General features: G+C 46.4%; 1 protein-coding gene across 2 annotated transcripts in view; it reads right to left on the bottom strand.

Annotated features, from left to right (window-relative positions):
• The window catches only part of ABTB3 (ankyrin repeat and BTB domain containing 3), a 462,092-nt gene that overhangs the window by 28,249 nt on the left and 407,191 nt on the right, over positions 1 to 26,652 (bottom strand). For both annotated transcript variants that reach the window (XM_081591335.1, XM_081591336.1), the window contains 7 exons: positions 22,118 to 22,283; positions 19,744 to 19,833; positions 17,704 to 17,805; positions 15,653 to 15,746; positions 15,401 to 15,536; positions 14,538 to 14,758; positions 12,905 to 13,083 (listed from right to left, as the gene is read on the bottom strand). In XM_081591335.1, coding sequence (XP_081447461.1) covers positions 12,905 to 13,083; positions 14,538 to 14,758; positions 15,401 to 15,536; positions 15,653 to 15,746; positions 17,704 to 17,805; positions 19,744 to 19,833; positions 22,118 to 22,283 — 988 coding nt within the window. The remainder of the gene's footprint in view (positions 1 to 12,904; positions 13,084 to 14,537; positions 14,759 to 15,400; positions 15,537 to 15,652; positions 15,747 to 17,703; positions 17,806 to 19,743; positions 19,834 to 22,117; positions 22,284 to 26,652) is intronic.

Genomic DNA, 26,652 nt, shown 5'->3' with positions numbered 1-26,652 from the left:
ATTGCAGCTCAACAAATGAAAAGAAATCCAACCCTTTGATCCTACAAGACACCATGTTACCTCAGATGGGGTGCACAGAAGTGCCCAAGAGGAGGCAATCATTGGACAGAAAAAGGGATTCTGCTTTCAAAGATGAAGGCCTTCTGACGGATGATGTTACCTGCTCCTCTCAGTTAACGCTCACAAAGCGACTGGCTCGTGGTTCCAGCGGTGGTTCTCAAAGTGTGGTCCCTAGACCACCGGAGCTTGTTAGAAATGCATGCCCTCAGGTCCAATCTCAGACCTCTGACTCAGAAACGCTGGGGGTGGGGCCCAGCAATCAGTATTTTAACAAGTTTTCTGCTGATTCTGATGCCCCCTTAGGTTTGAGACCACAAGTTTCATGTCCTGAAATTCTGTCTTAGGTTTGACCTCAGCTGGCAACCGTAAATTTTGTCTGGTCTAAGGCCTGGCCATGGGCTTCCCTGGGGGCTCAGTGGTAAAGAATCTGCCTGCCAATGCAGGAGACACAGGAGACTTGGGTGCAATCCCTGCGTAAGGAAGATCCCCTGGAGAAGGAAATGGCAACCCACTCCAATGTTCTTGCCTGGACAATCACATGGACAGAGAAGCCTGGAAGGTTATAGTCCATGGGGTCGCAGAGAGTTGGACACAACTTAGCGACTGAGCAACAACAAAGCCTGAGCATAGGAATACGCTCCACTGACCAGCGTGCAGCAGCAGCACTGCCTGGGAGCTTTTGAGAAACGCAGACTCTCACCCTAGGCCCGCTGAATCAGATCCACATTAACATGCTCTGCAGGTGACTCCCACGCACACTGATGTTGGAGAAGCATCAGGTGGTAGGCAAAATTGTGGTCCCTAGTCCCCCACCTCCGGGATCTAATGCCTGATGATCTGAGGTGGAGCCCATGTAATAGAAATAAAGTGCACAATAAATGTAATGTGCTTGAATCATCCTGAAACATTCCCTCCTACTCCCCAGTCCATGGAAAAATTGTCTTCCATGAAACCGGTTCCTGGTGCCAAAAATGGTTGGGAACCGCTGCCCTAGAAGACTGCACGCCCTAACCCCTTGGACTGGGAACATCATGAGATACCATGCCCATCAATCCGTTCTCTTTCAGGGAAAAAGGGACTTGGCAGGAGTAGTTTAGGTCACTAAGTAGTTGCCCTTAAAAGAGGGAGATTACTTTGTATTATCTGGGTGGGCCCAGTGTAATCACATAAGCATTTAAAATGCATGAGAAATTCTGAAGGGATGGAGGAGAAGAGGAAGTCAGAGGAAGCCTGAGAAGGACTTGATGAACTGTTGCTTGAAGACGGCGAGGGCCACATGCTAAGCTTGAGAGGGAGTGCAGGCCCTGACACTGGGAAAAAATATGACCCTGAGCTGATCCTCAACAAAGAAATGGAACCATGAGGAACTGAATTCCACCCAAACTCGAATGAGGTTGCAAGTGGATTCTTCCCGAGTGTCTAGGAAGGAACCCAGCTGCTGACACCTTGATATTGGTCTTGTGAGAGCCTAAACAGAGAGCCCAGCTGAGACCCTGTGCCTGGACTTCTGACCCACGGAAACCACAAGATGGTAAACGGCTGTTGTCTTCAGCCTCTAAATCGTAGTCGTTTGTTATTGTGACAGTGGAAACTAATACAGTTCGACCAGCGTTTGCCTCAGGTGGACCCTATTTTGTCATCCCTATGACCCCAGAGAGTCCGACACATTAGGGATGTCCAGTGAGTATTTGCAAGTCATGTGAAAGATGAGACGGTGACCTGTGTTGACGATGGTGCTGGACTCACTATTTGCACCCAGGGTTGTCTCAGGAGCCTTGCTGGTGAGTCAGCCCCTGTCTCATCAACTCTGGGAAGGAATGAAGATGCTCTTCCTGGACTTGATGACCCTAGGAGAAGCCTGGGGACTTCCCCGGTGCCTCCGTGGTTAAGAATCCACCTGCCAATGCAGGGACACAGGTTCAATCCCTGGTCTGGGAACTAAGATCCCACATGCCACAGGGGGACTAAGTCTGTACACCACAACTACTGGACCCATAAGCCGAGAGCCTGTGCTCCACAGCAAAGAAGTCACTGCAATGAGCAGCCCGTGCACTGCAACTAGAGAACAGCCCCCACTCTATCCACAACTACAGAAAGCTTGCGAGCAGCAATGAAGACCAAGCAAAGCCAAAAATAAATAAATGAATAAATAAGTAAAAATATTCAAAAAAAGAGAGAAGCCCGAGCAACCAGGCCCTTCATAGGGCTTTTTTTTTGGTAGTGGTGGTGGTTGTTTAATTCAATTCAATAGGTACTTATTCGGCATCTTAAGAGGTGAATGGAGCCATATTAGGGGCAACAAAGCAAGATCTCGTCTCTCCAGGGCCTCACAGCTTGCCCTTGCTTCTTCACTTCAATATGTGTTGTATCACCCGTGAAAGTAAAGACAAGGGCCGCTTGTTCTGAAGGGACAATCCTCAAACACTTAGAAATTATCTGGGAGGCACATAGCTCCCCACTCCGATATCAGGGCTGCACATAGTGATTTGATTCCAAAGAGCACAGTCTGGAAAGTGAGAGGAAGGGGAGAGTAAGTTGGCAGTGGAGAAATTTGGCAAACACAGCGTCAGCCAGGTGATCAAGGTCATCATCTACAGTGATGAGTCATACTGATAATATGCACCCTTGATGTGATGAGAAAGGCACTTTACCTCTGAGGTCATCATCCCCAAACCCATGACCTCAGTCTAACTCATGAGACAATCAATACCTATTCCACTAGAGGGGCAGCCTATAAATAGTGACCAGCACTTCTCAAAAAAGGTCATCAAAAACAAGGAAAGTCTGGGACTTCCCTGGAGGCGCAGTGGTTAAGATTTCACCTTCCAGTGCAGGGGGCGCAGGTTCGAGCCCTGGTCAGGGAGCTAAGATTCCCACATGCCTCAGGGCCAAAAAACCAAAACATAAAACAGAAGCAACACTGTAACAAATCCAATAAAGACTTAAATTATCCACATAAAAAAATCTTAAAAAACCAACACACACAAGGAAAAAACAAGGAAAGGCTGGGATACTGTCTCAGCCAAGAGTAGCCTAAAGAGGTATGACAACTAAATGCAACATGGTGTCCTGGATGGGATCCTAGAGCAGAAAAAGACACTGGATACAGAGAAAATAGCAATCAAGTATGGGATTTAGCTAACAATTGGAGAAGGGAATGGCAACCCACTCCAGTATTCTTGCCTGGAAAACTCCATGGACAGAAGAGCCTGGAGGTCTATAGTTCATGGGGTCGCAAGGAGTCGGACACTACTGAGCGACTAACACTTAGCTAACAATAACAAATCCATGTTGGTTCACTGTTATAAGGAACATACCACACTAACACAGGATGTTAATAATGGGAAGCAGGTGAGGACTTGTAAGGGAACTCTCTGTGCTATCTTCTCTATTTTCCTGTAAATCTAAAGTCATTTCAAAAATGAAGTATACTATTTTAAAAATCTGCACAGTATGGAAACAGGGAAATGATGAAAGCACTATACATTCAGGAAAGAAAGGGAAAGAAGACAGTTCATCAACAGTTCTGTAGGCTTCGCTTATTCATCCCCCACAGGTTTCACAAATGTACCCCTTTCCCCATGCACTAAGCTATGAGTTCATCCATTCGTGAATTCTTTCTTCGAATATTCACTGAGCATCTCTAAGTGCCAGGTACTTGCTGGGTCCTGAGGGATGGACACTGTGTGAGGGATGATGGTGATGCCAGCACCAAAGATGCTGGCATTTCCAAGACTTTTTGGCTGCTTCTCTTTCAGAGACAAGAGCCTTAAGAGAAGACTCACCACTATGTCCTTGAACTCATCTGTTCGTCAAGGTATCTGCTATGCCTGCTTCTCTGTGCCTCCTCCAAGCAGTGAGGTTGTTGGGATAATTCACTTTGCTTCCCTGGCATGCTGTCATTACTTTCAGTTAACAGCTCTGGTGGGGTGAGATGGTCAGTTTGAGGCAGTGAACTGGGTTAACCTATGGATTTGATTAGCTCTGGAACCAAACCTGAAAACAGCAGATGGAATTAACCAAGCTTGAGGCTCACTCTTTTCTGGAGCAGGAGAGGGTGGGGTGGCTGTGCTGGGACAGATGGGGACACTCTCCTCTGAGTGACACATTTAAACTTGAAACTTTTAGCTCAAAAAGTCACAAGGCTCAAGCCTCCAGGGCAGCAGGGAATTTTAAAATGTTCATGTAGTCCACAGGAAGGCAGAAAAAGAAAAGAGAGAAAAGACAGAGATACCAAACAGAAGACAAAAAGTAAGATGGCAGACATAAGCCCTAAAGTAGCAATAATTGAGTAAAATATAAAAGTTCTCAATATACCAATTAAAAGAGATTGGCAGAGTGGATGAAAAGCCCAATTATATGTTTGTTATAAGAAAGTCACTTCAAATCTAATAAAGCAGGCAAGTTGAGAGTAAAGGATGGAAAAAATATATAACACATGAACATTAATCAAAGGAAAGCAGGAGAGGCTATATTAATATTAGATAATGTAGATTTCAGAGCAAAAAAACTAGCAGAAGAGAGAAGGGCATTATAAAATGATAAAAGGGTTAATTTACCGAGAAGATATTGCAGTCCTAAATGTGTATGCACAGATTTGCAAAATATGTGAATCAAAAACTGATAGAACCAAAAGAAGAAACAGACAAACCCACAATCACAGCTGGAGACTTTATTATTCCTCTCTCAACTGATAGAGTAAATAACTAGACAGAAAATCCGTAGTATATGGAAGAACTCAACATCACCATCAACCAACAGGGTCTTATTAACAGTTACAGAACACTCCACTCAACAATGGCAGAAAACAGTCCTTTTTTTCTTTGGCCATGCTGCACAGCTTTTGGGTTTTAGGTTCCCTGACCAGGGATCCGACCCCACAACCAGGTCCCGGCAATGAAAGCACTGAATTCAACCACTGGACCACCAGGAAATTCCCAAAACCAGTCTTTTTAACTGCCCATGAAACATATACCTAGATAAGACTATATCCTGGTCCATAAAAACCAGCCTCAAAATTTTAAAAGCATTGAAATAATACAGAATGTTCTCTGACCACAATGGAATCAACCTAGGAATCAATAACAGAAAGATAACAGAAAAATCTCCAAACAGTTGGAAACTAAATAACACATTTCTAAATAATTCTTAAGTCAAAAAGGAAGTTCCAAGGGAAATAAAAAACACACTGAACTGAATGAAAATGAGAATAAAACATATCAAATACCATGGTACACAGTCAGAGTAGTGCTGAGAAAGATAAGTGTAGTATCAAATGTACATAAAAGAAAAAAAGGAAAAGTCTCAAGCTTCTACCTAAAAAATCTGGAAAAAGAAAAACAAAATAAGAAATAAAAATAAACCCAAAGAAGCAAATAATAAAAATAACTTAAGACAGATGAGTAGTAGAGAGAAAAGACACAAACTAACAAATTTGTTCTAAAATTTATATAGAAGGCAAAGAATATAAATTCATTTTGTAAAAGAATAACATGGGAGGACCAATTCACCCAATTTCAAGATTTATTTTTTAGCTACAGTAATCAAGACTGTGTGTGGGGACTTTCCTGACAGTCCAGTGGTAAAGACTCTGAGCTTCTACTGCAGAGGGCATGGGTTTGATCCCTGGCCTGGGAACTAAGCTACAGCATGCTAATGCACGGATCAAAAAAAAAAAAGAAAAAGCTGTGGTAATGGTGGAGTGACAGACACACAGCTCAACGGAACAGAATGGAAATCCCAGGAACAGACCCACACAAATATGCCCAACTGACTTGACAAAGGTGTAAAAGTAATTTGATGAAACAGTCTTTTCAACAAAGATGCTGGAGCAAGTGAACATCCACTGGCAAAGCAAAAACAAAACAGCAACTTTGATCAAAGTCCCACATCTCATACAAAAATTAACTCAAGATGAAATGAATCACAGACTTAAATGTAAAACATGAAACTATAAAGCTTCTAGAAAAAAAATGAGGAGGAGCCCTTCAAGATTTGGGCTAGGCAAAGCAGCTGGATGAATCACAAGTTGGAATCTAGATTGCTAGGAGAAATATCAACAACCTTGTAGTTGCAGATGATATCACTTTAATGGCAGAAAATGAAGAGGAACTAAAGAGCCTCTTGATGAGGGTGAAAGAGGAGAGTGAAAAAGCTGGCTTAAAACTCAACATTCAAAAAATGAAGATCATGGCATCCAGTCCCATTACTTCATGGCAAACAGATGGAGAAACAATGGAAACAGTGAGAGATTTTATTTTCTTGGGCTCCAATATCACTGCAAATGGTGACTGCAGCCATGAAATTAAAAAGATGCTTGCTCCTTGGAAGAAAAGCTATGACAAATCTAGACAGTATATTAAAAAGCAGAGACATCACTTTGCTTATAAAGGTCAATATAGTTAAAGCTATGGTTTTTCCAGTAGTCATGTATGGATGTGAGAGATGGACCATAAAGAAGGCTGACAGCCAAAGAATTGATGTTTTTGAATTGTGGTGCCAGAGAAGACTCTTGAGAGTCCCTTGGACAGCAAGGAGATCAAATCAGTCAATCCTAAAGGAAATCAACCCTGAATATTCATTGGAAGGACTGATGCTGAAGCTGCAATACTCTGGCCACCTGATGCAAAAAGCTGACTCGTTGGAAAAGATCCTGATGCTGGGAAAGATTGAGGGCAGGAGGAGAAGGGGGCGACAGAGAATGAGATGGTTGGATGGACTCACTGACTCCAATGGACATGAGTTTGAGCAAGCTCTGGGAGTTAGTGAAGGACAGAGAAGCCTGGCGCACTGCAGTCCATGGGGTCGCAAAGAGTCGGACACAACTTAGCAACTGAACGACAACAAAGCATTCTGATAACTGATACCAAAAGCAGAATCTCCACAAAAGGAAAAACTAAAATTGGACTTCCTTAAAATTAAAAGCTCTATGAAAGACCCTGTTAAGAGGATAAAAAGATAAGCTACTGAGAAAGAAAGTATTTGCAAACCATATATCTGACAAGAGACCATTTTCTAGAATTTACAAAGAACTCTCAACATTCAACAGTGAAACACCAGTTTAATTGGAACATGGGCAAAGGACACAGACATTTCACTGAAGAGCATCTACAGATGGCAAAAAAACACATGAAAATATGTTCAACATCATTAGCCATTTAGGGAAATGCAAATTAAAACCACAATGAGATACCACTTACACATCTATCATAATGGCTACAATAAAAACATAGCAATAGCACCAAACAGTGAGGATGTGGAGAAACTTCATTACTCATATTTTGCTGGTGGGAATGTAAAATGGTGCAGCCTGTCTCAAAAGCAGTTTAGCAGCATCTTTAGAAACTAAATATGCAACTACCATACAACCCAGCAATTGCACTCCTGAGCATTTATCCCAGAGAAATGAAGACGTATTCACATCAAACACCTGTGCTGGAATGTTATAGCAGCTTTATCTGTAATAGCTCAAAACTGGAAACAACTCAGATGTCCTTCAATGGGTGAGTGGTTAATAAACTGTGATCAGTCCATACCTTAGAGTACTATGCAGTCACAGGAAGAAATAAACTATCAACACGTGCAATGACCTGGAAGAACCTTCAGAGAGTTATACTGAGTGAGAAAAATCCAATCCTAAAAAGTTACCTACTGTATGATTCCATTTAAATCACATTCTTGAAATGACAAGATTAGAGAAATGGAGACCAGATTAGTGGTTACCGGAGCGTAAAGAGGGAGTGGGGGCAGAAGGATATGGGGGTAGCTATAAAAGAGCAACATGAAAACAGACAAAGACAAAAAGGACTTCCTTGGCAGTCCAATGGTTAAGACTCTGCGCTTCCACTGCAAGGGACCTGGGCTTGATTCCTGGTCAGGGAACTAAGATCCCCAAGCCGGAAAAAAAAAAAAGAGCAATGCAAGGGAGCCTGAGGGTGATGGAAATTTTCTGCATGTTGACAGTACCATGTCAGTATCTTGGTTGTGACATTTAACTGTCATTTTGCAAGATACTGTCAGTGGGGGAAGCAAAGTAATCTCTCTGTATGTTTTCTAACAATGGCATGAGAATCTAAAACTGTCTCAAAATAAAAAGTTTAATTTAAAAAGGTAAATTTTAAAAAAGTGGGGAAATAAAACTTAAAAAGTGTACAAATCACAAGGAAAAAAAAAAAGCTGCATAGCTCAGGTCTCACCCTTGCCTAAAGTCCCCAGTGGTGTTCTATTCAGCGCACGCGGAGGAAAACCCCAAATGTCCACTGTGGAGAAGGTCCCATGCAGTCTGACTTCACCTCTCACACTTCCTCCTGTGTCCCTCCACTTCCAGGTGCTCCAGCACATCAAGCACATTCCCACCAGGAACTTCACTCCTTCAGGTTCCCGATCCCCAAGTGGAATGCTTTTGCTTCAGGCCTATGTGTGGCTGACAGCTTTTCCTCACTTAGGTGGTCGTTCACACACTACCTCCTCTGGGAGACTTTTCTTATCATCCTGTCTAAATTAGACCTTGCCTGCCCCACCTCCCAGAGACTACATTGTTGTCCAAGATCATTTTTTTTTTCATAGCATTTATCATGCTCTCATCCTCTTTTGCTGATTTATGTCCTTGCTTACTGTGGGTCTGCCCCTTCCCTGGACACAGTAAGCTCCAGGAGGGTAAAGAACATCCCACCACTGCTGTAGCCTAGTGGGCACTCATGACTGTAGAATGGATTAATGTCCAGAGGAATTATGTATGCAAGAAATGGCCAGAAGCTCTTTTTAAACAGACCTATTTTTAAACAATGACCGCATTATTCTACTCCTAGGGAAATCTCGAGAAACTGAATTATTTAGATATTTAAAGATAAAATTTAGAAGTAGGGACAGGACTTCCCTGGTGGTCCAGTGGCTAAGACTCTGTGCTCCCAATGCAGGGGCCCCCCAGTTCAATCCCTGGTCAGGGAAGTAGACCCCATATGCTGCAACGAAGATCCTGCGTGCAGTCACTAAGACCTGGTGCAGCCAAATAAATAAATGAATAGGAGTGGGAGGAAAAAAGCACATCTGCAACCAGATGTCAAGTAATATCTGACCCAGCACGCATCAAAGATGGGAAGAAAGCATCCACTTCACTTGACGGGATGGCTGTGATTCTCCAAGTTGACTGCAAAGTGGATTTATTAATATTTACAGGAATTCTGTATTCTTGTTCACTACTCTGATAGAACCAGATGTTTGTTCACACAGAGCAGCAGACATGATCTGAACAGGAATCCGTTAGTGGAGAGAGTGGGAACGATGCGTTGCTACTCCTGCCTTCCAAGAGGACACTTTCTGAGGGCAGAGCTTTGCAGCACTTTCTCACCTCTCTGAAATTCTCTGCCATTATCTCTCTCCAGACATCTTCTGACCACAGGAATATCACTGTGCTTGGGGAATGCTTGACTTCACCCTGTAGCCACCAGAAACTTATCACCTCTTTTTTGCCCTCTGTAGAACTGTGGTGTTGGAGAAGACTCTTGAGAGTCCCTGGGACTGCAAGGAGATCGAACCAGTCAAGCGTAAAGGAAATCAGTCCTGAATATTCATTGGAAGGACTGATGCTGAAGCTGAAGTTCCAATACTTTGGCCACCTGGTGCAAAGAACTGACTCATTGGAAAAGACCCTGATGCTGGGAATGACTGAAGGCAGGAGGAGAAGGGGATGATGGAGGATGAGATGGTTGGATGGCATCACCGACTGGATGGACATGAGTTTGAGTAGGCTCCAGGAGTTGGTGATGCACAGGGAAGCCTGGTGTGCCGCAGTTCATGGGGTTGCAAAGTGTCAGACATGACTGAGTGACTGAATGACTGAACTAAACTGTCAGCATTAATACCACATCTCCCTAAGTCTGAGTCTCCTGTTTTCTTAGTTCATTTGTGTAATTTCTTCTTAGATTCCACATACAAGGGATGTAATATGGTATTTCTCCTTTTCTGTCTGACTTACTTCACTCACTATGACACTCTCTAGGTCCATCCAAGTTGCCACAAATGGCATTATTTCACTCTTTTTAATGGCTGAATAATATTCCACTGTGTATATGTACCACATCTTCTTTATCATTCTTCTGTTGATGGACATTTAGGTTGCTTCCATTTTGGGAAGGTCATGTACACACTGCTAGATTTAAAATGGATAACCAACAAAGACCTACTGTATAAACTCTGCTCAATGTTATGTGGCAGCCTGGATAGGAGGGAGGTTTGGGAGATAATGGATACAGTACACATATGGCTGAGTCCCTTCGCTGTTCACCTGAAACTACCACAACATTGTTAGTTGGTTATACCTCACTTTCATGTACTGGAGAAGGAAATGGCAACCCACTCCAGCATTCTTGCCTGGAGAATCCCAGGGATGGGGGAGCCTGGTGGGCTGCCGTCTATGGGGTCGCACAGAGTTGGACACGACTGAAGCGACTTAGCAGCAATATGAAACGTTTTTGGTGTTAAAAAAAATACCACATTTCACCAGTAGGGGTTGCCATTGACCATCCCCACTCCCCCCTCTCCCCCGTTAGGGAAAACCTGACTTAAAAAAAATCATTTTTGTTTATTATTTCATGCACTGAATATACTGGAGGAGGGCATGGCAACCCACTCCAGTATCCTTGCCTGGAGAATCCCATGAACAGGGGAGCCTGGCAAACTACAGTCCATAGGGTTGCAAAGTCAGACACGACTGAAACGACTTAGCATGCATGCATGCTGTGGATATACAATTTATTTGCCCATTCTACATTAATGGGTATTGGAGGTGTTCCCAGTTTTTTCCTATCACAGGTAACATTGCTGTGGACACCCTTGTTGTGCATGTGTGCTCAGTCATGTCTAACTCTTTGTGACCCCAAGGATCGTCACCTGCCAGGTTCTTCTGTTTGTGGGATTATCCCAGCAACAGATAAATGGTAACAGTGGGTTGCCATTTTCTCCTCCAGGGGATCTTTGTGACCCAAGGATCAAACCTGCATCTCCTGCATTGACAGGTGGACTCTTTACAACTGAGCCACCTATTTAATATGGACACTCTTATATATATATATATATATATATATATGTTACAGACATATATATATGTCTCCCCTCCAAGATCAGGACAGCTGGCCAGGGAGCAGGCTCTAGTACACACGTGCATGTGTGTGTGCCAAGTCACTTCAGTCGTGTCCAACTCCGTGCAACACCACGGACTGTAGCCTGCTGGGGTCCTCTGTCCGTGGGATTCTCCAGGCAAGAATACTGGAGTGGGTTGCCATGCCCTCCTCTAGGGGATCTTCCCAACCCAGAGACTGAAGCCACGTCTCTTAAGTCTCTTGCATTGGCAGGCAGGTTCTTTACCACTAGTGCCACCTGGGAAGCCCGCTCTAGTCCACATCTCCTACCAAAGGCCCCTCCCTCCTTTCTTTTAGGCCTCTAGCTACTGCTATCAGCTGCTGTTGTGTGCTCTTTGGGGGGCCAGTAGTGGTTGAGTGGGACACAAGGGGCCTGCAGGAGTGCTAGCAATGTTCTATTTCTTGGTCTGTATGCTGATCACACAGGTAAGTTTGCCTCGTGAAAATTCATTAGACTCCACAGCTACGACCTGGGCACTTTTCTGATGTATGCCATACTTCAAAATAAATTTACTTAAAAAATCCATAGATTAGGTTTCCTTAATGCACAGCATGCCTTAGTAATTTCTGGAATTCCCATTACAGCCCATAGAAGGAAAAAAAACCAAACCAAAAACCAATTACAACACCAGACTCTGGGAACAGACCTAGCAATGCTTTTCACTAAGGTGGTCTCTTAGGTAATTTCAGGGCTTATCTATTTATTTCTTTTCAAGCTGGGGGGATGGGTGAGGGCCGAGGGGCAGGGAGAGTTTGGTTTTGAAATGCTTCCGGTGGGTTCTGCTCTTTGTGGAATTGCTGAGGCTCATTACCTGAGGCCTGGCACAACTGCTCCCATTCTGGGTCTAAGTGGGGCTTGACATCAGGCATATATCCAGCCCACAGGGGCCCCTGAGTCTCTGGTGCTAATGAGAATACCTGATGGGACCCACACTGGACTCTGGGCCAGGTGCTCCGAGGCTCAGAAATCAGCCGGACATGTTGCCGGGCCTTTGCTGTGGGGCCGTCCCCCACACCCTACAGAGAAGGCTGCTCCACATTCCCCTCCCCGCTCTGGCAGGGAAATCCATGCAGCCCTTTTGGTTCAGAGGCCTAATTCCCTGATACTTCACAGCCTCCACTATCTTAGAAGGACCTGTTGTGAAGGGGTTGCAGCATTTTCCCGATGCTGGGAATGAAGTGTCAACAGGAACGCAGGGGCCCTTGAAGAATGGGTGAGTGAGCCTTAAGGGCTAGGCTCGTCCTGTCCTCAGACCCGAAAAGCCTTCTCGGGGCTTGGCTTTCCAGGGACCCCTGTGGGGTCTGCATCCGAGGCAGCTACACCCATTTCCCTCTTCCCCTTGGATTCCCAATGTCCTACTGTCTGTCCAGGCCTGCCCTGGTCTCAGCATCTCAGTGACACCTTCCCCCCGACCTTCCCACACTCCTCAGAGCATTTGCCACCCAATTTAACACTGTTTCACAAGCCACCTCAGGTACCCTTGGGCTGTAGCACCTTCCTGGCCGGAAGGTATCCCGTGTGCCCAAGTGCCTGGGACAGAACAGGTGCTCAGCAGAGCGGTTGCCTTGCGAGGGGCCGCACAAGCAGCTGTAAGCAGCCAGGGTACGTGTGCACCAGACCAGTGACTGCAGGGTTCCCACCCGAGGGGCAGGAGCGCCGAGATCGGAACCTCCCAGCTGTGCTCTCTGCCCACAGGAGCCCCTCGTACCTTGCTGGCCTTCAAGATCTCAAACATCAGGGGCAGGCCCTGTGTGACCAGCTCCTCCGTGTACTCTTCCTCCTGAATGGTCTTGAACTCCTTCAACAGGCACTGAATGAGAGGTCTGCGGTGCTGCTGGAAGGCGATCCGCAAAGACTCCAGCCATGTGTGCAAAGTCCACGGGACACCTGGAAAGGGGAGGGCGGGGTGAGGGAGGGGAGGGCAGACAACAACCGGAGGAGAAGGCGTGTTTTTATGTGGAAGCTGGCCTTTTCTGAGGACATTACCAGATCATGAGACCAAGAGACCGCCTTTCAATGCATAGAGTCAGAGTTGTTTTGTTTCTCCTTTCCCAAAGACTTACAGAATTTAAAATTAAAGGTCATAATTCGAGTCCATTAACTATGGGTATCCAGTTCTGCACGCTCCTCGTGTTATCAGGGGCTACGGTTTACAAAGTATAATCACCGTGTAGAGTATTGAAACTGTAATGCAGACTGGAGCCTTCTGAGTTCTGACCTCTTCCTTCCTCATCCCCTCTGCCTCCATGCCCAGAGCTTCGAGCTGGTGAAACCCACAGTGGACCTCACTGTCAGCTGCTCTGGCCAGGGCAGGCATTTCCATCTGAATATGAAGACACAGGAGGATACCGCTGCCGTGTGCAAAACAACATTTCCATCTGCAGGCACTTCATCAGGTCTTCCTCCCTTAATAGAACCTCTCCAGCAGCTGATGGCTGTGACTTGCTTCTCCCCCTCACTATGAGGCTGGGGCACTTGCTACTGCTTATAAATGCACCATTCCGAGTCTTGAGCCTCAAAATCCAGCTACACAGGCTGCCAGGGGAATGGCATAATATCCCCCATACTCAGTAGCCACTCTCCGAGAGAGACAAGGCTCCAGAATAGCACTGGAGGCCTCAGCCTACCCTGACCTGCCACACCCTGTGTTTACAGCCCTCGTTTTGCCCTGCTGTTTCTGGGCCGGGGATGGTGCCATTAGCTGGTGAAGGCTGGGCTAGCCCGTTCCCCAGATGCATGGAAGAGATGGCCCTGGGCTAGCCTGCTCAAGGGAGAGACACCCAATTTTTCCTTGGGCATGGCTTTGCCCCTGTAGTAGGGGGAGCCCCACTAGGGACGGGATGCCCTCATCCTAGCTGATGTTAGCAGCTGCTTCATGGATCTGAGTGCTCTCAGGCAGCAATTCCCCAACCACTGGGAACCACCTGGGATGATTGTTAAATATAAAGATTTCCAGCCTTTATCCATCCAGACCCTCGACAGCAGAGCCTCTGGGTGTAGGGCCTGGCAATCTGTATTCAGACAAGCTCCCCAGGTGATTCGGATTCCTAACTCAGGGTCCAGGGTTTGGGAATCGTGGAAGGGTGGCCTGAGGATGGGTTTCTGGGGCCGGCAGAATGCTGCTGTCTATGGAGACCATGTGGGGCCTTAGCCCAGAAGTGCTCCAACCAGCAAATGAGAAGTTCCCTGAGCTGCAAGGGGTGTGTGCACAGGGCTGCGTGCACGTGCGTGTGTGCATGTATGTGTGTGTATGTATGTGTGTGTGTGCATGCGCGTGTGGGTACGTGACCTGGAGCTGGGCGGAGGCACCGTGCCCAGTCATGGAAGGCCCCCAGACTGACCTATGCTCCTGATATCAATTGTGACATCCACGTAGCCATGCTCAGCGCTGTGATACATGGCCTCCCTCAGGGCTCTGAGTTTGGCCTTGCTGTTGCGGCTGGCGCACAGGGGGGGCGGGGCTGTCTCCGCCAGGTCAGTCCCCTCAGCCAGAATCTCCTCCAGGGACAGGATATCACTCTTCTCCTTCTCTGGCTGAGCGAGCAGTTTGCGGAACACATTCCTGTCAATCATAAACCCAGAGAGGAAGACACTCAGAGATGCAAGGGCTGTGCCAGGGTGGGGGCGGGGTGAGGGATGTGGGGAACCCTCTCAACTTGGGACAAAAGAAGGATGGGACAACTCTGGGGTGGTGGTTTCAGAGGCGTGACCAGGGCACTACCTGTTGTGGCTGGAGGAGATGATGGAGTGGGACTGGTTGCGTTTCCTTGAGGATGACTTGGGCTAAGTGCTTTCCCCAAATATCTAGGTTCTAGAACTCTGCCCTTTTAACAGTCTGCCTGCACTCCCCCCATGGTGAATTTGCTTTGCTTGGGGTTACGCATAGTAAAATCTGATGGGGTAAATCCTGAAGGAAATGTAGATGGGAAGTAACCAAACTTGAGAGGTTTCATTATTCTTTAAATGGATTTTTCTCACTTCGTGACGGGTGATGTGATGAACTCTGACCAACACTGGCAAAGAGTGACATCTGTGAAATGAAAGCCGGTTGGGGAAGGACCCGTGGACGTGCAGTATGTGAAGTTGGCCAGGCCTGGACTGCCTCTGGGCCCCACATCCAGAGATGCAGTGAGTCTGGGGTAGGCCTGGGAATCTGCATTTTTAACAAGCACCACTTGGGACCTCATGGCCCATCCTAGCCTACCTGTGTCCATGGGCTGCGGCCTGGCTGAAAGAGTTCATATCACCCTGGGGGGTGGTAGAAATTCCATTCCTGTACATGGTTCCTATCAGGGGGTCCGCGCCTCGCTCCAACAGCAAACTAACCAGTTCAAAATTTCCTGCAAGCCCAGAGAAGGGGGTTTGATAAGAGAATCAAGCAAACACACAGTCACAGACACATCAAGGGACAGGGTGCTGGAGCCCCTTGGCTGGGACGAGCATCAGAGACTCTTACCTACGGCGGCTGCGAGCTGGAGGGGCGTTTCTGAGTAGTTCTCCTCACCGTGCTCCACAGAGCCCTCCACCTTGGCCCCGGCGTCCAGGAGGAGCTGTGGAGGAAGAGTAGCTCTTGAGATGTTTAAGGACACGCCAGGAAAAGCTGGTGGAAATCAGTGTGGTGCCAATGTTCCTGCTCTCCTCTGATCCATGACCATGTGCACAGGGAGAGGGCAACTGCACCTCAGAGGGTGAACTGAGAGCCCCTCACATCTCCTAGGGCCTCAGACCACTCAAATCGCTCAAATTGTGGTCCATGGACAGTAGCATCGACATCTGCTGGGAGTTTGTTTGAAATGCTGGTTCTCAGGCTCCACCCCAGAACAAATGATTAGAATCTGCATTTCAACAAGCTCTCCAGGTGATTTCTATGTACATTAATGTTTCTAGAAGCACTGAGCTAGAAGTTTGTGGCACCACACTGCTGGAGAACTTCCTCTGGGGATCAGTGACACAAAGCCTCAGAGTATTAGAGGGGTCTCTTAGAACCGTAGAATCTTAAGAGTTCTGAAGGACTTTGGGGATCGCTGGGCGAACCAGGACAAGAATCCCTTCTGGAACATCCTAGAAACTCAGCTCAGCAAATGCTGAGCTTCCTGGCCAGCAAGATCAGTGAATAAAGTGGCAGAATGAGCTTCCAGGAGTGCTGCTGCATATGACTCCATTCTGTGCGTTCTTTAAGCTATCTGGGTTTCCTAAAAATGGCGATTCTGTCCATGCCGGACCTCACAATGAATGTGCTGCCAGCACTGCTGATGTAAAATGAGGGGGAAACGCCTGTTTTACCTGCACAGGACTACCTGAGGGCATAGTCAGGAGGGGCTGCCTACTTGGCATTCCATCATGCCTGCACCTGCAGCAGAGAGGTGACCTGACTTCCATTTGGCTTTGCATGGCTGCCTGCTGCTCCTATTCCTGATTTAAAGGCTGGGGATGCCACTGCACGTTAAGGGATGTTATTTGTATCCACTAGGCCACCCTCCAACCCCTTCCTTCTTAGATTCCTCTACTAGGAGTGGGCTGGTCATGATGTTCTACAGGCAGAAGTCAGCTCTTGGTGTGACATGTCACACACTCAACCTCCTGAAACATGCCTTTGATGTGTGTTAAGGATTCCCATGACCTAGGAAACAATAAAGGATTCCTATGGAACTCCAACATTGCCGAGGGGTCCCTGACATACTATTTTCGTAATTCTAAGAGGCTTGGACCACATAAAAGGAGGGGAGTTCCTGATGTACCTGAAACTCAGCATTCACTATGGGGCCAGATGTGGTCAGGGAACTGGGGCGGTGCCGATCTCTTTTTTCCAATGAAGTAAAGTTTTAAGATCTAGAATGAACCGAGTTTAAGATCTAGAATATACTGGATGGCTATCCATTGAACACCAACTCTACAACAACCAGAAACGGTGAGGGCAAAACAACTTATGTGCCCAAAGGATCTTGGATGAGGACATCTCTCCATATTTCGGTATCTGTTTCAGAAGACACACATGAAGACCCTACCCTAGACCTCTTGTGTGGGATTCTCCATAAGTGGGATCCAAGAAAGTGTCATTTGGAACCACTCCCTTGGCGGCTCGGCTGCTTCTTTCCACTGGTTGGAAACCCCTAGACTCTATGCAAACGCTGGGGTCACACCTAAGGGAAGTTTCTAAGGTCTCACACCAGCCACGTCTTAGGTTCACGTTATGACAAGTAAAAATGAACAAATCCACAAAATCATAGCTCAGGCCCCACCCTTGAGCAACTGGGAACAACTTAGTAGGTTTGCCACTCTATGTGTAAGGCTGCATGTAGGTATGTGATAAGTTCATATTGGTTAAAGCCAGGCCATATAGATCATTCCATATAGTATTTTCATTCATATGACATGAATGTGCTGTATTTCATTGCAATTAACCAATATGAATCTCTGGGGGAACAGGCATGCTGGGAGAGGTACAGATTTGCGTAATGAAAGAGGTACAATTAAAGGTCAGATGTGGATAGGGAAATACGTTAATACCTGAACTACAGGAATATGTCCATGCAACACAGCAAAAGTCAGAGCCGTCCAATGGCGGGTCTCGGGGTGGACGGATGGATATTTATGAGGAGTACTGACAACCTATAAACAAATTGAAATTATTTTCAAAATGTGACCTTCACAATACTTAGACTAGCAAATCTGACCTATCTGTGGCTGGGCATGTGGGCTAGAGATGTACAGAAGGATGTCCTGGAAGGCGCCTTGGGCAATGCTGGAGACGTACAGGGTAGTGAATTTATACCCTCTGTGCACAATAAAAACTCCTTTGCTGCTCATCAGAAGAGAGTTAAATGGGTGACTGCTGACTGCCTCTAGGGGGTCTTGAAGAAACTATAATGGGGGCTACAATGATCCAGCTCCCCTGCCTGTCTCCTCTTCCTGCCTAAGGGAGGGCGGGGCTTCTGAGAGCTACAGGATGTCAGGTGAGGCCGCCACCATCACATCCACCTCTTTAGGGGAAATTCTCGGCAGTGGCAAACCCCACACAAGGGGAGGTCTGCTTCGAGCTTCCAAGCCAAGCAAGACCATCTCCCATCTGATGGAGGAAGATCACCATCTGGTCACAGCTCCCCCGACACTGTCCTCATTTCATTCTTCTGCTGGCTTCCTGGTTGACAAGGACGCTCATGCTACTGGAAACCTAGGCACAAGCCTTCCTTGGGCATGAATGAGAAATCTGATATCGGTCTTCCCACATGGGGACCTCAAAACACCCCAGACCAAGAGACAGGCTGCAAGACAGTGGACAGGACAGGTTAGGGTCCTGCAGGATTGTCTGTTACCCACCCATGGTTTTTCTCCTAAACATTCCCAGGGCCATACAACTGTGATATCTGCTGCTTTCAGAAGAGTTGAGTTCACTAATCACTGGCTAGGCTAGGACCTTGAGCTGGGAGCTATGGGATGGGCTAGAGGACCAGAGACCTGAAACTGAGGAGCTCTTTCAGGGATGTGCATGGTGCTTGGGGATTCATAGCAGGGAACAAAAATCCCAACACTTGAAACCTGTGAGATCCCAAATGGTTTTGGATCCAAAACCATGTCTACTGCCTGTTTACCTCAGATGAATATAAAGCAAATTTTTTTTTTTTTAAGCACAGTACTAAGACTACAAGAGTATCTAATTTTGAACTAAAAAAAGTTTTCTGGAGTGGCTGAGTTAGGACTTCAGCAAGTCCATCAATCTTCCCAACCTCTGAACTGCTAGAAGAGAGTCAGTTGATTTATGTTTCTTTTTTGTGAGAGTGGGTCTTAAGACAGCATAGAATATGGTCAAGAAGTATAATTTCACCTATCATAAGCCTTGAGGGGGGAACCAATATTAACTGAATTCCAAACTGATGCTCCTCTATATTTCTTCCAACAACTCTCTGAGATGGGTGTGATTATTCTCCCATTTCACAAAGTGGAACACTGTGGCTCAGGAAGGTGAAACTACTCGCCCAAGCAGAAAAGGAAGCTACTAAGATGCAGCAGTTTCAGAATTTGAACGCATGTGTCAAATTCTGAAGCCTGTGGGGGCACACTTTCCACTACATCACACGGCCTCGAGGAAGCTCTGCAATTAGCTTTAAGACCCATGGCTTCAATGGGCCAAACAAGTGGGCCAATCAGGATTCGGTGAGGGAGGGTGGAAGATCTGGGGGTCACAGGGGACATGGACCAGCTTTGTATTCGGCAGTGGGAAGGGCTGGTGGTTCAGGAGAACTCTGCCGGATCTCAGGAGGAATGGATCAGTGGGAAGAATCAGAGACTCGGTATGGCTGAGCCAAGGGAAAAGTTAGAGCTCTGTGCAGCCACATGGGTTGTTTTAAAATGAAAAATGCTTGAGGGCAGCTCCTTAGAGTCTGGTTGGGCTGGGGCCTCAGGATGGAGGAAATCCAACAGCTGGTCTGACCTATTTGCTGGACTGAGCACCCTCAGTGGTGGTTCTTGAGAGATAAAGCCCCCCTTTCTTTGCTCGCCTTCCCTGGGGACTGCCAGGCCCTGGGGCCCTGCAGCCCTCTGCACCCTCACCTCCACATTCAGGTCAGCTCCGGCATCCAGCAGCATCTGAACCATCGCCTCGTCCCCACGGACACAGGCGTACATCAGGGGGGTCATGCCCTGCGGTGAGTTAAAAACCAGAGAACGGAGAAGGTTTACAAGGTGGCTGTGTCACTCGACAATAACAAACGGAAAATCTTACTCATGTGAAAGAGACTATGCTTGTTCTCCAAATCCAGCATTCTAAAGTAAATGTACAGACCTACAACAATCCTCCATATTTTGAAAACCAACATGGAAGCAAGAAGGGAAACATAAATTGTTTTTTTTTTTTTCATTTATCTGGGCTTAAGTTGGAGGATTTTGTTTGTTTGTGTGTCTTAGGGTGCAACAGATCTAAGAGTGTTTGCTAAAACACGTGGCTGGTTTAACTGAAACCTCTTAGGAACTTTCTGGATTCTGTAATATCAGCTCTAAGCTATCTGATCGGTAAATACTGTTTCCATGGCATTTTCTCTCTCAGGATTTAACAAGTGTCATCTTTGCTCTATACGGCCTGCTGGTCAGTGTCAAACTAAATTGGTGCCTCTGAGTATGACCTCAGCACTCTATCTGCTTTGACGTTATCATTTACAAGCAAAAGGCAAGCAAATGAGGAATGGTTTTCAGGAATTCCATATTTGCCCATGATTCCTGCTTATTACAAAGTACCATAACCAACAGAAGTAAGGGGTGGATTTTTCAATAAACAGTGCTGTGAAGAAAGCTATATGGGAAAATGTTCAAGTTAGAGCCTTATCTCATACCATACACCAAATCTTTTACAGTTTGATTAGAGACATAGAGAAAAAAATTAAAACTATAAAAGACATCTAACTGAATCTGTTTCTAAAAGGTATAAAAGTAATGGAAGAAATCACAAAAGAAAGTCATGACAGCATTGAGGACATAAGATTGAAAACAAAATTAAGAGGTAAACAATAAATTGAGACATATGTGTCACATTATAACAAAGGGTTATATGCCTAATATGTAAAGAGCTCTTTGAAATAAAGGAGAAAAGCAATTAAGCTCTAACGAAAAACAAGCAAAAGAAAGTAAAAGATTAATAGGGTACACATAAATAGTTGGAGAGTGTGTACAAGGAAACAGTCTCTGAAGAAGTAATTTGAGATTGAAGACCTAAGATAAATTGATGCATTTGAGCAACTATTTCCACTTTAAAAAACTTCTCTAATGAAATAATCAGATTTGAGCAAAGACTTGAGTAGTGAGTATATCTCTCTCAGTACTATTGATATAAGTAATTAGAAACAATCCAACAACTGAACTATGTTTAACTGAACAAATAATATGACCACTTTGTTAGTTGCTCCGTTGTGTCTGACTCTTTGCAATCCCATGGACTGTAGCCCCCCAGGCTTCTCTGTCCATGGAATTCTCCGGGCAAGAATACTGGAGTGCATAGGCATTTTCTTCTCCAGGGGATCGTCCCGACCCAGGGATCGAACCCAGTTGGCCCGCACTGAAGGCAGATTCTTTACCATCTGAGCCAATGTATCCATTTGAAGTGATTTTAAAGAGAATATTTAATGATATTACGAAGTATCTTTAATATAAAATAATGAAAAAAAGAAAAATATAATAAATCCCTGTTTGTTTGTTTTTTTTGCAAATAATGTGTGTGTGTGTATTAGGGCTCCGTGGTGTTGCTCAAGAAAATTACTAGCTCATATCCCTTCCCTGGAACTTGCTGCATGAGCTGCTCATGTGAGAAACAGCTCCATCTGTCTTGTGATTTTCCATCTGGGGCTAACATTGAAAGCTGCTGTTTGTTTTCTCCACCCGTGACATCTTCACCCACATGGTGACATCTCCCCAATCGACACACAAGCTCTCTGGACCTCACTTTTAGGGGTTTGGGAGATGGCTGACTAATTCTGAGGCGTCTCCTAGGGTCCTTCAGAATGACTTTTGTGTATCTTAAACATATCCTGAAAGTTTGGTGAAAATCTGCTTGGATTAGTTCCATGATGCACTAAGAGGCCGGCAGAGAACTAATTTTAACCATGCCGGAAAAAGGACTTGAAGGACACATGCTAAATATAAATGATAGTTATTTGGATGATGGCATTATTTCCTTTCTGGAATAAGTCTATTTTTCTCTATTTTCCATTTCAGCTGCAATGATCACGTGAAACTTCTATAAAGATGAACAAGGATACTCTTATATTTGAAAAAACTTAAAAAATAAAAACTAAGGGAAAAAACCAACAACAAAAAAATCACCCTACATCACCAGTAGAGGGAGCCTCTATTCAGTGCCTGCTGTTTCCCTCTTGACCTAGGGTGGGGCACATGGTGGAGGCAGGGGTGACTATTCAGACACTGGGAGGGCCCGTACCTGTTCGCTCATGGTGTTGATCCCATCAGGCCCCAGGAGAGACACTGCCTGCTTCACCAGGTCCGTCCGCCCACAATTCAGCATCCGGAAACCCAGGTCCTGCTTAAACTTGGCTTCGATAGCCACTGCGTCCAGCTTCCGAGAAGCGCAAAAGCAGTCGTCGGCCCTAAGGAAGGAAGAGACGGTCAGTTGGGTGCAGCGGCTTCACCAGGGGCTGGTCCTTGGAGAGCACAGAGTTAGGAAGCACCAGGGAGACTTCTGATTTGCTGTTCATGTCAATTGCTCGTTTCTAGGCTCCAGTTCCTGGATAAGGGCATGGCAACTCACTCCTGTATTCTTGCTTGGAGAAACCCACAGACAGAAGAGCCTGGCGGGCTACAGTCCCTGGGGTTGCAAAGAGTCAGACACAACTGAAGCGACTTAGCACACACACACAGGGTCCAGTTAGAATACAGATATCTCTTGATCCTTCCTCCTTTGTAACTGATGCTTAGCCTTGTCTCTCCTCCGCTCCCACAGCATACTGAGCTAAGAATAACCATGGCTAATATTTACTGATTGTATACTCTGGGCTAGGCTCTCTGGTATAGTCTTTACATGAGTTAATTCGTTCATTCCCCACATAATCCCAAAAGGTAAGTACTATCATCACCGCGCCTTTAACCATGGGAAACAGACACAGATATGGGACTCACCCAAGGCTACATAGCCGACAAGCAGTGGAACTGGGATGTGAGCCCAGGGCAGTCTGTGGAGAGCTGGCCTGGGTACATACTGTGTCACCCTGTCCCCTCATCACAGCTCATACTATTTGCCTCTTTCCTTGTCTAAATTCTCCTCTAGGCTGGGGACTTTTGAGAGCAGAGACCCTGTCTAACAAGTCTCTGCATCCAGTCCAGACAGCATGCAGTACGTGGAGGTGTTAAAAATGTTAGCTGAATGGACACAGAGGGCCTGAAGTCTCTACTTCCAAAGTGGAAGCATGGCAGAGATCTGGCAATATGAAATAAGAGTCCTAGTGGCATACGCATCAGAAAGTAATTGAGCCAGTGAGGCACAGGGAGCCAGGTTAGGGAAGTGTAGGGAGGAGAATCAGGGATTCAAGAAAGGGGTACAAATTCTACTTGTAAAGGATGTCACCTCCTTCTCATGGTGAATCATCAAATCAAATGACCAAGCATTTACTGAGTGCCTGTTTGCAAGAGGTGCACAAGGCCCGGAAGGGCAGAGGGCACAGGCCCTGGTCACGGTGGTGCCTCGTGGCAACTGGTGGTGACAGAGACACGCACCAAACAGAACCGAGGGGATCCAGCAAGGCTTCCTGGGGGAGGTGCACCCTGAGATGTGTCTTAAATAAGGAGAGAGAAGGACCGAGTGTAGGAGAACCTGGAGCAGGGCTTGTCTGAGCACAGGTGTGGACATGAGATGTGGTGGGCTACAGGAGCTAACTGGAGGTTTTAGTGTTTCTGAGGCATAAACTTTCAGGCAGAGGGCCAGGAGCTGAGGGAGGGGCACTTTACTTAATCCTAAGACTATCCTTAAGAGCCACTGAAGGTTTCTAAGCAGGCACGGGAGTGATATGGTTGGAGGGCTACCTCTGGGAGAGAGTGGAGGATGAATTTGAGGGGAGCTGGCCCTAGAGGTGGAGAGATGTGTTAGTGCTAAAAGCAACAGCTGGATGGAAAGAAGTCACTGCTCAAGCAGGAAGTGACAAAGGCTGAGTGCAGGCTGGGAGGAGCAGAGGATGAGGATTTTGTCTTCTCTATGAGCAGGCACCCATTTCTCACATGATGGCCTTTGTCCCGAGGCTGGTGAATTCCATGCCCTGCATATTCCTGCTCCTTGCTGATTCTGGGGGCGGATATTCAGGAAAGGAGCCAGGAGTTCAAAATTCCTGGTTCTAGTCCTGCCTCTAACTAACCCACTTTGTGGCAAGAGGAATGGTTAAGTTTGCCAGGGAACTTTCGTTTTTATTCTTGGGGGAAATGAGAGGAAGTATTGTTCTGAGAGTTTATGGCACTAAGGCTCAACAGTAGGGCTTAGGACCTGGGGGAAAGGACCTGGGGGATGAAGAGCAGAGGGAGTCTTAGGAATCGAGTGAGATGGGTGTGCCCTTGACCTTTCACCGGGTTCCTGATCTATCACTCATTTCAGCTGGCAAAGGAACCTTGGAGGAAGGCTGTCCTGAAATAGGAACCCAGTCATAGGTGATGGTAGGGCTCTTCGAGGACACTAGGAGTTTGCTTCTGGCCACCAGAGGGAGCTGATGCAGTGGAGATGGAATCCAGAGAAAGGAAGCTAGGTATTGACCTGGGGTCTAATCTGCACACAGGTCTCAGGGACTGGGTGTCACGCCAGGCCTCCAAGGGCCTATTTGTACGAGAGCCGGGAAGAACTAAGAAAGGTATTGGACTTGGACCCAGACTCTGGACTCCAAGATTAAGACTTTTTCATGGCAGGTGGGGGAATGGCACCCCACTCCAGTACTCTTGCCTGGAAAATCCCATGAACGGAGGAGCCTGGAAGGCTGCAGTCCATGGGGTCACTGAGTGAGACATGACTGAGCGACTCCACTTTCACTTTTCACTTTCATGCCCTGGAGAAGGAAATGGCAACCCACTCCAGTACTCTTGCCTGGAGAATCCCAGGGACGGGGGAGCCTGGTGGGCTGCCGTCTATGGGGTCGCACAGAGTCGGACACGACTGACGCGACTTAGCAGCAGCAGCAGGGGGAGCCAAGACCACCTCGGTTGAAAGACTTTCCAGGGAAGCCTGAGAGCTCCCCAGGTGTGGGTGGGGGAGGGCTGAAGACACCAGGTCTGGCTTTAGGCCATGGCATCAGCACCCATGATGAGAAATTCTAGGGCACAAAATGGGGCTGTGCGCTAGGGTGTCTTAGTCCAGTTCATGGGAATTTGGACCTGGGATTCTTACAGCTAACGTGGCCAGATTCAGCAAATAAAAATACTCTTGCAAATACTGAGCAAATTGAACTTTAAAAAAAAAATCTGGGCAAGGGTAGAACCACGTGCCGTGGTTTGAAAAGAACAGGAAATGAGATCATGGACCCCACCAAAGTGTAGACAGAGGGAGGGGTGATGCTTGGTGTGGCAGTGGGCTTTATCTAAGGGACACATGTTCCCCACACATAGATTAAGGCAGACGCTTTGGGCAAAATGAACAGGACAGAGAGAAGAGGGCTAGATCCTGGGGCACACATCACAGAAGCTTCCAGAAAGGGAGAGGTGGGGCCTGCAGGGGTCTGGAGCCCTGAAGGGGATGTGTGTGCATATCTCAGGGAGGGGGTATCTGATCTGACTAATGGTAAGGAAAACCTTTCTTGTAACAGACCACTGTCTAACTCTGGAAGAGGTTGCTTTGTGAAATCTTGGGGAGCAAAGATGCTGTGAATTGTCACCATCATTGAATTTGCAATTTCCTCTCCTGTCTGTATCTGAGGCCCTTCTGGTCTCCTCATGCCTGATTGCCTCTCTTAAATAAGCATCTTTTTTTTTTTTTTTTGGGAATCAAGCTAAATTCCATGTGACTGGATGAAGGTTATTGAGGTGTGTCCTGTGAGTGGGCACCGGGAGGGGAGCTTATGGAAAGACACAGACACCACCCCATGTTCATGGAGCTCCCAGACTGGTAAAGCAATAATTCCAAGAACATTAGAAGTGTCTACCAGCTACAGAGGTCCTTGATTTTAATTAGAAAGAGAGAAACGGCAAGAAAATTACTGTCGCTAAGATGATGATGATGATAATTGTTATCACAGGGAGCCAACACTTATTGAATACTTACTATTGAAATCTAAGCTGTTTCCATGTATTAACTCACACAACCAGCACAACAATGTAGGTGCTCTTGGGGGCCCTGTTCCAGAGATGAGGAAACTGCCCAAGTCACAGAGCTGGTAAGTGACAAGTCAGGATTTGACCAGGCTGATCTGAGCCCTCAGCCGGACGCTGGCACTTCTCTGTCGTGCTGGCATGCCCACACATACAACTACCTACTGGACCAAACAGCTTCGATGGCTTTCAGACCCTCAAACTGAGCATGTTCCAAATGGAACTTTGTATGAACATGTCCACACCCACTCTCCATCCTCGTCCTCCTGTCATCCCACCTCCATAAAAGGCACCACTGCCCACCCTGGTGCTCTGGGTAGAACCTCCTCTCATTCCCATATCCATTCCATCAGCTGTCAATGCTGCCACTCAAATCTCAAACCCCAAATCCGCTCACTTCTCTCCACCTCCACCGCTCATACCCTGGTTCTAAACACCAGCATCTCTTGCTTAGAGGTCATAACTTCAGTTCTATGAAAGTGCTTGTAAGACAGAGTCTTTTCAGGTCTGGGCATATTTTTAAATCTCAGGTCTGTGATATTCTAGACAGTTGCTGACAAACAAGGACTGTCGAGCACCAAGCATAGACATACGAATTTATCTTTCAGGCTCAGAATATGACAGAGCTTTGGCTTGGGTCATTAGCATGGCAGGATTGGAAAGGGACAGTTATTTAGGTTTTTA

The sequence above is a fragment of the Giraffa tippelskirchi genome, chromosome 4, assembly GCF_054371585.1.
Source record: "Giraffa tippelskirchi isolate mGirTip1 chromosome 4, T2T-mGirTip1v1.2.pri, whole genome shotgun sequence".
NCBI classification, from domain to species: Eukaryota; Metazoa; Chordata; class Mammalia; order Artiodactyla; family Giraffidae; genus Giraffa; species Giraffa tippelskirchi.
This window is presented reverse-complemented; position numbering and strand designations above follow the sequence as displayed.